The 12,714-nt window shown below is 36.2% G+C and overlaps 1 protein-coding gene across 3 annotated transcripts in view; it reads left to right on the top strand.

Annotated features, from left to right (window-relative positions):
- Positions 1–549: 549 nt before the first annotated feature.
- Positions 550–12,714, top strand: part of LOC144629503 (uncharacterized) — a 317,369-nt gene continuing 305,204 nt past the window's right edge. For 2 of the 3 annotated variants that reach the window (XM_078487735.1, XM_078487730.1), the window contains exon 1: positions 550–607. Coding sequence is in view for 1 of the 3 variants with exons in the window: in XM_078487733.1 (XP_078343859.1) it covers positions 3,160–3,211; positions 4,865–4,915; positions 6,027–6,181 (258 nt within the window). In the remaining 2 variants the exon portion in view is untranslated. Of the gene's footprint in view, positions 608–3,070; positions 3,212–4,864; positions 4,916–6,026; positions 6,372–12,714 lie in introns of those variants that run through there. The other variant, XM_078487733.1, reaches the window with a different exon arrangement.

Below are 12,714 nucleotides of genomic sequence, written 5' to 3'. Positions count from 1 at the left end.
ATTATTATTAGTTAGAACTTATTTTGTTATAAATAATGTTTTTGGTCATTTACAAAGTGCTTTTAGATGGTTAGGGTTTGTATTCTTGAAACTCAAATACCAACAAAGCCGCATTCTGACTGAAGCAATTGCCTTCCCAGGTAACAATTGTTTCGTCATCCCTACTTTATTGTCTTTGTCATAGTTTTTTTTTTTTAATTTTGCTGACTTTGAGCGCAAAATTTAATTTCCATATAGCATTAGCCTTAAAATTAGAAAAAGAACACTGATTGTTAGTATTTATATTTTCCTCTGGCCATTCATGCTATTGTTGAGGTTGACACGATAAGGAAAATTTGCCTTTCTTTCATCTAGGCGAGATTTTATTAAAAAACCCACCCAAGATTAATGCAACTGTACATGCTCTGTCGGTTGGCTCTCCTGGCGCCAGCACGTCTCGATAGTTGTAACAAGCACTTAGGCACAATTTTCCAACTTGACAGATGTCAATTTTACATCTTATCGTTACTAATTACTCATGAAGCACAGAAAGCCACCGATCACAAGAGAGCTTACAAGTCACGAAGGCTTAGAAGAACGAGAAAAACAACAAGAAAACCACATTGCGGTGAGTCATTTTTGTTTTTTGCTTCTTCGCCCTTATGTGTGTTATAACTCAGATAAAGCATGTTAATTTTTTTTTGCACCGTGTTCGTGTGAAATGCCATTACTCTGTCTCTCGGGTTAACTCGTCTTGAGAATTTGTCTTGGTGTGGTGCAACAGGGCGTTAACTGAAAACTCCAATCTCGCCATAGTCGCCTAAACGCGTAGAAAAACCACTCGTAAGACATGTAATAAAGAAAAGAGCTCTATACATTCTACGATATCTTTGGAGCACTTTACCTTCAGGCAAAGTGTGCACCAATAAAGACGAGTACAGTTACACTGATAAAGCGGATATTTTATGAAGAGCGTCGGGCCCTACAGATAGCGTGCTTAAAGATAGCGTTATGAACAAAAATAGTTGCAGATACAGGTGTTCAATCCGCCTTAGCACATTCAGACGCTTCAGGTGCGGTGGTTATTTCGTTTCGGTTAAATCGCTATGCGGGACGAATCCGTCATCTTTTTTGAAAAAAAAATCCAGCTTTCTTAAATCGCGGTTTATTATTGCCTGAACAGTATCTGTTCTACAAACGTCTTTTATATGAATTGATGAAATTAGATGAAGCATCTATTCCGTCAAGATAAAACTTAAACCATGGCGCACGCCATATAAAAATCATTTTGATACAAATTTACGTATGTTAGGCAAAGTATTTTCTTCAAACGCACATCAGCATTAAACTTATATATGATTACATTCCTTGTACTAATTGCTTCTAAATTGTTTCAACTAGGCGAAATTTTACGGAGATATTAAGAAACCCAAGATGAATGCCACTGTACATGGTCTGTCGGTTGGCTCTCCTGGCGCCAGCTCGTCTTGATAGTTGTAACAAGCACTTAGGCACGATTTTCCAACTTGACAGATGTCAATTTTACATCTTATCGTTACTAATTACTCATAAAGCACAGAAAGCCACCGATCACAAAAGAGCTTAAAAGTCACGAAGGCTTAGACATAACACCTGAGAAATACATTTGAACGCTTTTTTCTGCATAATACCAAACAAAGATATAAGGAATAGTCTTGTTGAAAACCGTGCCCTTTAGTTTTGTTAAATAAAATAACAAGGCAGCAAAACGAATTTTACTCATAAAAGTCGAACGGCAGTTACAATGATAAAGCGGGTATTGTTTAAAGAGCGTCGGGCCCTACAAATAGCGTGCTTAAAGATAGTGTTATGAATAAAAACAGTTGCAGATACAAGTGTTCAATCCACCTTAACACATTCCCACGCTCCAGGTGCACTAGGTGGTTATTTCGTTTCGGTTAAATCGCTATGCGAGACGAATCCGTCATCTTTGTTTTTAATCCAGCTTTCTTCAATCACGGTTTATCATTGCCTGACAGTCAGTCTGTTCTAGAATCTATTCCGTCAAGATTAAACTAAACCAATTTGCCAATAGCAGTTTTATTTTTTAATTCAAGCAAAAAATATATATTGTCGGCTAAAGATCAGTTTTGTTAAATACGCAATATTAATGGCCTTTCCTCGTGTGGCTTGTAATACAATTGCCGCCATATTAAAGACATTTCCATAAAACGTTTCGTCTGTCAGAAGAAAGTGTTCTCTTGAAACATCTTTTTATTTGACGTTCACTGTTTTTCTTATTTACTGAGTGCTTTTAGATTGTCACGTTTTGTATTCTTGAAACTCAAATGTCAACAAAGACATTCTGAACTTAAACAATCATCTTCTAAGGTAACAAATAACAAACCTGCTCCGTCGCCCCTACTTTGTAGTCTTAAGGTGCGTTTCTTTGGAAAAATCCAAAATAAGATCATTGATCTGAGATCATACGGAAACTTTGCTCCCAAAGAAACAAAGAATCCGAAAATGTACTTTCTGCCATGGCAACCTTGTAAACTCTGATCAACACATTTTGCACAGAACATAAAACTTCAGCACAAATTTATTTTCTGTCGAATGTATCCTAGCTAAAATCATTCCAGCATACAAAATCTTTCACAAAAATCACACGTTAAAATAGTTCTTCTTTACCCTCATGCACAATATGGCGAGAACCCATCTGAGAGCGAAGAATGTTTGCAAAATGATCAATGCAAACTTCACTCGTGACAATTTCAAAAGGATACAACTTTCGTAGGTACACGGTGGCTGTTCTGGAAAACCTGCATCCAGTTTAAAATGACACTTCATACTGATCAAGCTAGCGTTTCCTTTTATCGTGAATTATTTTTGTATTTTAATCGAAAAAAGCGCCTGAAAACTTACCGTTTTGGCAGTGTTTACAAAGAGCGAACATGTTTTTTCGCAGCAAAGACCGCTGGGCCAATGTACTTTTTCGAATCGCACGGATCATGAATCCTAAAAATCCGGATTTAGATATGATCTGATGTATCCACTTGGAGTGTGGATTCTTCAGATCATTGATGCGAGATTAATCCATTTTCGCAAATAGGTAAAGAAACGGCAAAATCCGATTATCCCAGAAGTTCCAGTTGGCACTTAAGAAAGAGTTTCGAAAAGAAGTCCAAGAGCTTGTGAACTATGAAGATTATTGTGGTCCTGTCCTTTGTCCTATTGATGCTTGGCATTGGGGGTAAGTTGAAATAAATTGATTAAATTGATTATAATGGATTGGTCTACTATTTTCCTTTTTTTCTTTTTCCATGTTTGACAACCAATTCTAAGCGTAAATATTTTTTATCAGTTAAAACGTTCACGGGTTCTGTGATACCGGATTGGCTAGACTTATCCACAAAAGGAAGTCAAAACATCATGTCATTTCTCTTGTGCTTTCACGCTGTTTCTTTCGAGCACGAACTTGGTTTCTTTATAAGCATTTGATATTCAAAGGCAATGATTAAAGATAGTATCGTCCCTTCATACTGGTCTATTTCCTTGGAAAACGAATTTGGTTTTTAGCAAGAACGCCTTATCCGTGTATGGAAACAACAAAAGTTGTAGTCGGCAGCAAAAATTCCGTTTTAAGACATACTTCGCGCTTAACAACTTCGACCTGGATATATCTCTTTCTAGCACCGATTTGACTTCTTGTTGACAAACAATCGTAAAATGCCGGTTAAGAGATACTTTTGTTGGGGGCGGTGACGGCTAGCGAGGAATTTACGGCCTCCAAACCCCATAAAATCGCAAAAGATCACACAAACAATAAAAAGGTAAGTGAACTTTTTTTATCTGGACTACATTAGATCAAAGTTTGGGATCAAAAGATGTAAAATTCAGTATTTTATGGAGCATTTCTCGCGATCAGTTGACTCAAGCCGAGGTCAATCGTTACAAATTTCAGTGAACGTATGAGATCAAATAGCACACTGTGACGCTTACGTCACGCGGCCTCAAACTCAGAGGATTATCTACCTGTGAAAAGACTAATGAAAACATGTTCCAAAACACTAGCATCGGATAGTAATGCGCCTAGTTTATTCGACCCCATATGCTGTATACCAACAGGAAGACTGCTGAAAATAGTTCATTCACCATAATACTGTTTTACCGCGTTTATTAGATGAAGCGCCCTTGGTACTTAATTCATTTTTGGACCTTGAGAGTGGGCGCTTATTCGATTTCGGCGCTATTCGAGGCTGGGCACTTATAAAAGTTTTCATATTTTCAGCAAGTAGTAAGTTTATTTTGCGAAAAAAAAAATGAATGATAACAAAACGTGAAGATGTACCAAAGCAATATTTTTACTGTTCATTAAACGTTTTTGATCTTCGCGGAAGTCTCTTAGTAGTAATTAATCAATTTTTATCTCATTGCCGCTAAGGCCATGCAATGTTCCTCTTACGCACGTCAGTTTTTGGGGGGTGGAAGGGGGTTGTGGGGGGGGGGGGGACGTATACATAACATGGAGGCAGGTCCATGGACCAGCCCTTTGCATCCTGTCAGGAAACCTAAAGGAACAATTTGGTTCGTAGTTAGCATAAAAGATTCAAAGACAGTGATAAAAGTACGTCGGCAGCAAGGATTTTCTTTCAAATAAAAAGTGCTGTCTTTTTTTTTATTGAAAAATTCCCATGGACCTGTGGCGGGGACTAGTCGCGTGAAAGTGTTGCCTTGTGTATACCGATCTTTTTAACCGTTACCTTGACTTAATTCAGCGTTTTAATGTAAATCAAGAACGCAATTAAACGCAATTACGTACATACATATTTATCTTTGAAATCTTATTACCTTTGTTTTTACTAATTTTATCTTTGTCTCTTGTTATCGGTTCTTCGTATATCAGCTGTTGAAGGTAGAGGTGCTCCGCCGTTTGGCAGCCAGCTCTATCGCAAAAGTAAGCAAAATATATTTATCCTAAAAATGTTGTTGCGTTATAACTTGCTCTCGCAGAATGTTATAATAATGATTTAAAAAGTATGTCAGAGTGATTTAGGTCGGCACACCGGTGGAAAATGCTCCTTCAGCACGCTTTTAACGCGTTTTTGCGATTAAGAAAAAGTCTTTTCGCTCTCCTCCAATCCTTGTAAATCGAGTGTGTGTAATACCTAGTTAAACAAGTAAGGTTGATTCATTCTATCGTATCGTTTATAGCTCAATCAATCAATAAATAATTATAACTTTATTGAAGTGTCGTGGGATGTATAGCCGAAGGTAAAACCTTCAAATAACTGGGGACATTGTGAACTTTAAAAATTATGTAGTTTGGACAACTTTGTTCGCATGCGATCAAACAAAATAAAGCACCGAGTAAGTACATCCATCAGTTTGGTCAAAAATTTCATTTTTTACACAATTCTTTAATTTTCGTAGATTATTTAAAACAAAAAGTACTATTCGTATAATTTAACATGTCATTAGCATTTTGGCTTGATTTTCTATCAATTTCCGTTATTTTTTTGACTTTCTATAAAATAGTAAAATCCAAGATGGCGGGTCTAAGATGGCGGCTCTAATGACGCGTGACATCATATGACGTCATAGCTAACAAAAAAATAAGTCCTCTTGTTGAGTTAGCCAAGCGTTTTCTACTGAATGCAAAGTAATTTCGTTGTGCATGAATAGCACGACAGCATTAGAGAGAGATTACATCAACCCACTCAACTCTCCTCTCTTGTACCATAGTGGGCTATGAATTTGCATATACTCCGAGGGTTAACATATGAAAGTAGTCAGTATTATCATAAAACTGTTCAGGACAGGGCCCTTTGTCGGTTTTTCTGGATTGGAGCGGGTGGATGTTAACAGGTACCTACCCGTTTTTATATCAGTCTTACTTCATTATTTTGTAAGAATTTTGCTCTGTTAATTTCATACCACGAGACCTTACGCCTTTATTCACTAATATGGGACACGCGCACGGTTTATAAGGCGGACAAGTATTTATTGTAAACTTTTCAAATTTCAAAATGTTAAATCAGTTTAACATTTTTTGTTTAATTCCCTAGAGTGTGACGCATGGCAAGCAAGCAAAAAAGCCTGTGCTAGCGGGGGGACTTGTTTCGCTTTTTGGAACTCACATGACCGGACCAGAATTTTGCGTTGTGTTTGTACATGGAGGTGCCACGGAGAGAGGTGTCAAAAATGTGACCCTTATGGCTAGAGGCTATAAAAGAAAATTAGAACTAGAGGCTATTAAAGATAATTAAATTAATAGAGGCTAAGGAGTGAAACTCCCTGCTTCTGTCATAGAAATAATTCAACAATTGACTAAGCCTCTGAATTGAAATAAAGATTAACCAAAACATATCCTTGTTTGCAATTTCAATGAGAGTCGGTACACAACAACATCATCAATCTCCATTAATACTCAAATAATCAAACTGTTGATCACTCAACAACCATGGGGGATAGGGAACCGGGCAGTAATCATATATACAAACACATGTAAATAAATAGACTAAAGGTCTGTTATATCTGTGGCAAGATTATCTAATAAAATCAGCTGAGGGCAAGAAATACAAGCACCCCACCATGTTGAATTTTAAAATTTATTGATGTCAGCAGTGAATGCCTGAAACAACTGGGAAGATGGAAATGCATCTATTGCATAAGCGGCCTGAGGGGAATTTTCATATGGCCCAAAGTACGAGGAAAGGATAGCGAGCAAGTAATTCACCCTCTCTCTGAAAACAAATTAATAAATATGTAAATCAATAAATGAATATCTACAACTTTCGCTAATGCGGGGCGACAGATCGAGCAAATTGCTTTTATTTCGTAAAAACAAATGATATTTTCTCTAATTCATAATTCCCTTTTCAGCGTTACGGGTGGGGCACAGCCGGCTCAGTGTGAAAGGCATACATTTTTAGTTTCAAGAAAACTTTGTTACACTATAAACATCCGTTTATCGTTTTCGGCTTCTAGTGGCTAGGGTATGACTTTCTATAGAATGGCTTAGAAATTTTCATATTTTCATTGAATACACCTTACCTCCTGAAACAAGACAAATCATGGGCAGCCCAAACTCACGATACGAGAAATCGAAGAATTCAAGCTAGCATTACGAGTGAAAAACTTTGTCTTCATTAGAATACCAAAGATAAAGTGCACTTATCCACTCTACTATTTCACTGATTTGCTCACAGGCAAAATTATTATTATTTCGTAAAAGGAAAAATTAATTTGACTCAAACTCCTTCATCAAATAGTTCTAAAACAACCCTCTAAACCGGCCCTGTATGGGACCCTGGGCGAATTATGATTGAGCGATTAAGACAGGACTTTCGCTTTTACATACATCTTACACGGAACTTGAGCAACAAAATATGAAATTGTGATTTCAGGTTAGAAAAACGCACAAAAGAGATTATTGTGTTCTCCTAAAAAGGGCTTTTAGGTGCCAAGTTAAATCATCATGTTCACAAACGAAATACACGCTATTTCGCAAATAATAAGTTATGAAATGGAAGTTGGCAAAGCTGGAAACATGAAAACATGAAACAGAATCGAGAGCTAAGAAATAACTCGTTCATTTTAACTGATAGGTGAGATCTTAGATCTGACATCTACAAAATTTTCTGATAACTGAGAAAATGACTGCTTTCTGAGGCTAATGCACTTGCGCACTAGACTCTGATCAAAGCCTAACTAGCACTTCTATATCACTTTTCCTACAGAGTACTTTTCTTAAAAATTGTTTAACACCAGCACGAATATAGTTCATTCTCCAAACGTGAAGGAAAGGGTTAAGCGATGAAGACAAGAACAACAGCATCATCGTCAACTGAAAAGGCCAATGTAAACCAGCGTGATCATCTAAGTACACAAACAGCCCAACTATAACAGAAGCCGGCAAGTAACAGATGTAAAATAAAGCTAAGATATAGAGGATCGTAAAGACGGATCTTTTGTATTTTGCCAGGTCTATTGCTGGTTGGCCACTATGACCAGTCTCTTCACTTGCCTGGACCTGCTGTTGATGTTCACGGATGATATGGAAAACTTTGTAATAAGCAAATGTTGTAGTGATAAGGCAAATCAGGAAATATATAAAAACTCCGATATTCGGTCCATGTTCATGACTCGCTTTGTGGGCGTCTAACAATCGAAACAAGGCGAGTGGTAAGGGAAGGAGCATTAGAACAACAACCAGTAATCCAGTTCGACGTCTTTTGATTAAGGATCGACGAGCCATGCATGTGCAGCCATCTTTCAATCGACATAGCGTTTTTGCTAACAATGTGACAAACCCGAAGCAGTTCCCACTACTAATGGTAATAGCTACTGCGGTCTTAAGAAAAGATAAACCATGGCTTTCTGCATCCAAACAGATACAGTAGACTGCAACATAAAAAGGCTGAGTTATGAGTCCTGTGCAAAGATCGGTTAGCACCAATCCGCAGAGTAAAATGTATGAAGGAGTTCTGAGAGACGGGTTTCTCCAAATTACCGCCAAAATCGTAGCCTTTCCCGCCACTGCTAGCGGTGACGTTATGGCGATCATAGTAGAAATTAAGAGTGTCGCTGCTGTAACAGCAGTACTATGATTTCGTGGAACACCGTTGATGTTGCAAAAGTTGAATTCGATAGAACGAAAATAAGGCAAACAAGTGGTATTATTGCACATATTAACTGCTTTTTCAGAACGATGTCGGCGATATGAGCAAGCGAGCAAGCAAAGAAGGATTCTCCACTAATATTTCGAATGATCTTCTTTATTATTTGAGTGAATTTTTGATTGGTCCAAAAAATGTTTATATTAGTGCAAGAACGATGACCTCGATTTCATTTCTGATATCTTATCAGTGCTATCTACATGCAGATAGTAATCCATAGCTAGTATTGCACGGAAGGGAACTTTTTTTATTAAGTTGATCTCATTTGCTATGTCAAAAAATAAATATTTTCCAGTGTGAGTTATTAATTTTTAAGGAAGGTTCGACTTGAAGATAAATTATGGTTCAAAACTAACAAAACATATGTTGAATAGCTTCAAAATAACGGCAATATTAAATAAATTACTTGACAACTGACCAAAAGGACCTAAGGTCATTTCCTATAATTTTGCTATGTTGATAGTCAGAGCTTTGCTTTTCTCAAAACGATTTTAATGAATTTCTTTCCCATTGCTTTGTACAAAAGCCTTTTTAGCAGTGTAATAAATGACTATTCATAGGAATCAGTTTATTTTAATTTAATGAAAGTAATTTTCCACATGCTTTCGATCACTCTTTGTTGTTGGCGTAAATACAGTGAGGAATATTTTGTTCTTGTTTCTTAATTAAAATCGTTTTTAAAAACGATGTTTAGCTTAGGCTGAAGACGTATAATCTGGTGAACAAATAAAATGTCCTTATTTAGAAAATGAATTAAGAATTGTTTTTGAAATCAAAATATGTGAAAATTAATTAAAAAATTTACTATCATATTATCATTTTTTTGAAATTACTTTCGAAAAATCCTTTAAGCTATGCTGTCATAATGGTCCCTTTAAAATAATATATATTCAGTTTGTGGTGCTAATCATTTGTAGATAGCTTAGAGTGTATAGTTCGGGCGTGGGGAAAAGTTATAAACAGCACTGCTAAAAAGATTGTTGTACTTTAAAGCAAATGGATGAAAATTCATTAAAATTATTTTAAAACAACGGAAGTTCTCATTATCTGCAATAATCAGAAATGGGGATGGGGCCTCTTTGTTGCAGCAGTAATATGATATGATAAAATATATCAATCAAAAAAGCAGAACAATAGAACACACCTCTGCTTGTATTTGATCATTACATCCCTAAGGTTGAACTACTGAGGCTTCTTTTAATTGAAATCAACCCAAGAGACGGAGTTTTTTCGAAAGCCTTAGAATGAAACCAGCTGAAGCCATGGAAAATTTGACGACTTGCTCCCAGCCAAAAAATTATTACACCGCCTGTAGCATAGATGTTGAAGGAAGAAAATGCCATTTTTTCTTATGTGCGTTTACTTTGTCGATTTGCACCATCATTGCTGTTCTATCACCCGTGGCAGTGGCGGGAAATGCGATGATTTTGGCGGCAATTTGGAAGAAGACGTTCGTGAGAACACCATTCCATATTCTTCTGAGTGGATTAGCGTTCACTGATTTGTGTACAGGACTCATCGCCCAGCCTTTCGCTGCTGCAAACGCCTTTCTGTACTCAGCAAACCCCAAGATTGCCAGGGAAAAGCCAGTACTCGTTATGACATTGCGAGTAATTGGCGAAGCGAGTGCCACATATTCTGTTGCCATAACGATTCTTCTTATAACACTTATGTCCATTGAACGATGGCTGCACATGTCTCGACGATCCTCGGTTACATCGCGTCGTGGATGTTTTACTGTTACAATACTGATGCTCCTTCCTGTTCCTCTTGTTGTTTTTCGCGCTTTAGCCTCTACAAATGATCATTATGTACATGGGTGGAACACTGCAATAGTTACGCTAATGCTTTTTTCTTATCTTGTTACGTCATTCGCCTATTTCAAAGTTTACCGTATTATTCGTCATCACCAACAGCAAGTGCAGTCAAACGAAACATCTCAGAATTTTGGTCGACAAACAATAGACCTCGCGAAATACAAGAAATCTGTGGCTTCAATGTTATATATTCTTTTGTTATTTACTCTCTGTTTTCTACCTTTCATTGTCTCTGCTGGAGTAGCCCTTGTTGTAGGCTATAATCCAGAACTATATACCGTCAATATGTTGGCATTGTTGCTGTTATTTTTGTCTTCGTCACTCAATCCAGGTCTTTACGTTTGGAGAATGAAAGATATTCGTAGTGGAGTCAAAGAGTTGTTCAGTAAGGACAGCTAAAATATGTCAAAAATCGTCGATGTAAGTGCACTATGCATGCCTACGCCTAAATCGATTTTAAAATATTTTTTGTAGGTAATTTAAGGAAGGAAGGAAGGAAGGAAGGAAGGAAGGAACGTGGAAGGAAGGAAGGAAGGAAGGAAGGAAGGAAGGAAGGAAGGAAGGAAGGAAGGAAGGAAGGAAGGAAGGAAGGAAGGAAGGAAGGAAGGAAGGAAGGAAGGAAGGAAGGAAGAAAGGAAGGATCGTTTCCCAAAATTTTTGTTCCCTCGAACGTTTTCAGTTTTTCCTCTCTCAAGAAACATATAATTCTTATCCGAACCATCGATTCTAACAAGAATGATGTTAAGCAAGCACTTTAAAGCGTTTCCAATTTATTTCGACTACTCAAGGCATTAATTTTCAAGGCATTAATTTTCATCCATTTTCAATGATTCTTCTTTGTTAACGGAACACAAGAAGAGGTCCAAATCATTCCTCTTTATCCATCATATCCAGGAAATCCGATCAATAATTGTATAAAATTAATTGATGTCTTACAGATGGAAACCGAAAAAAAAAGAAAATGAAGAAACAAAGAAAGCCTGCGAAATAAATCAATAAACGAATTAACATTTCCGTAAAATCTAAAAGATCCAAAGAATCCAACCTATTTGTTAAAAAAGTACAGAGTATTAACTTCCAGTACTAAGTAGATGTCCTTTAATCTTTGTTATTAATATTTAATATTGGCTGGATAGTATGGATTCATTGGATTTCATGGACATATTTAAGGGTACAAGAAGTTAAGCATGAACTCTTTTTATTTCTTGGTGGATAGTATGGATTTATTGGATATCGTGGACATACATCCAGCGTCTCTTTTTAAAATGTAGGTTGGATAGTTTGGATTTCTTAGATATGTTGGAAAATGAAAGACAAAAATAATAATAAATAAATATAAATAAATTAAAATATTAAATGATACTTTATAATTATTTGATTTTATTTTTATTTTATTTTTACTCTTTTTTATATTTTCCTCTCTTTTTATTTTTATTTTATTATTATTATTATTATTATTATTATTATTATTATTATTATTATTATTATTATTATTATTATTATTATTTATCCATGTATTCCACAAAATCCAATAAATCCACCCTTATTTTAGAAAGAAATAAAGCGGGATCTGGTGATAGTCCTTGTTCCAGTAAATCCTTTAAATCCAACATATCCGCCCCTATTAGAAAAGGAAATAGAGGGAGAGCTAATGGTTCTTTATTATTATTCATTTTTCTAGACAATAGCTCGATGTCCAAGGAGTCCACCAAATCCATAAAAACCACCCTTACTAAATAGTGTTTTACTTAGACATCACTTGCATATTCCCAAAATCTCTTTTATTATTTAGGGTGGACAGCGTGGATTCCTTGGATATGTCGGATAATGAAGTATTTTTCAATCTTTTGTCTTTTCTAAGGATAGATAGCAGCTATGCTAGGTGGATAATAAGGATTCTTTGGAAGTATCAGAGCCGCTTTTGTAGTTAATTAAGGCCTTCACAGGATTCTTAATTCTGTTGTTATGTAATATCATTGTAAAAAATACAAAACAATCGCTTCCTTTATAAAGGTTGGTGGTATTAACAAAGTTCCTTTCATACGTACAATAAACATTGCAATTTCAGTGCCTTCGAACGACAACAATTAGCAGCTTCGATAGTCTTCAACGCATTATACTTTATGGTGGATAATGCGGATTCTGTGGAAATATCACTTCTGCGTTTGTTTTAACCTAGATTTTCACAGTTTTTGGCATTCTGCAGTTATGCAATACCATGCTGAAAAATAGTATAACAACTGCCCTTGTTTTTTTTT

This window comes from Oculina patagonica, chromosome 11 (genome assembly GCF_052425735.1).
Source record: "Oculina patagonica isolate OP01 chromosome 11, crgOcupat, whole genome shotgun sequence".
NCBI lineage: Eukaryota > Metazoa > Cnidaria > Anthozoa > Scleractinia > Oculinidae > Oculina > Oculina patagonica.
Note: the sequence above shows the minus strand (reverse complement) of the source record. Positions and strands in the feature narration are given on the sequence as shown.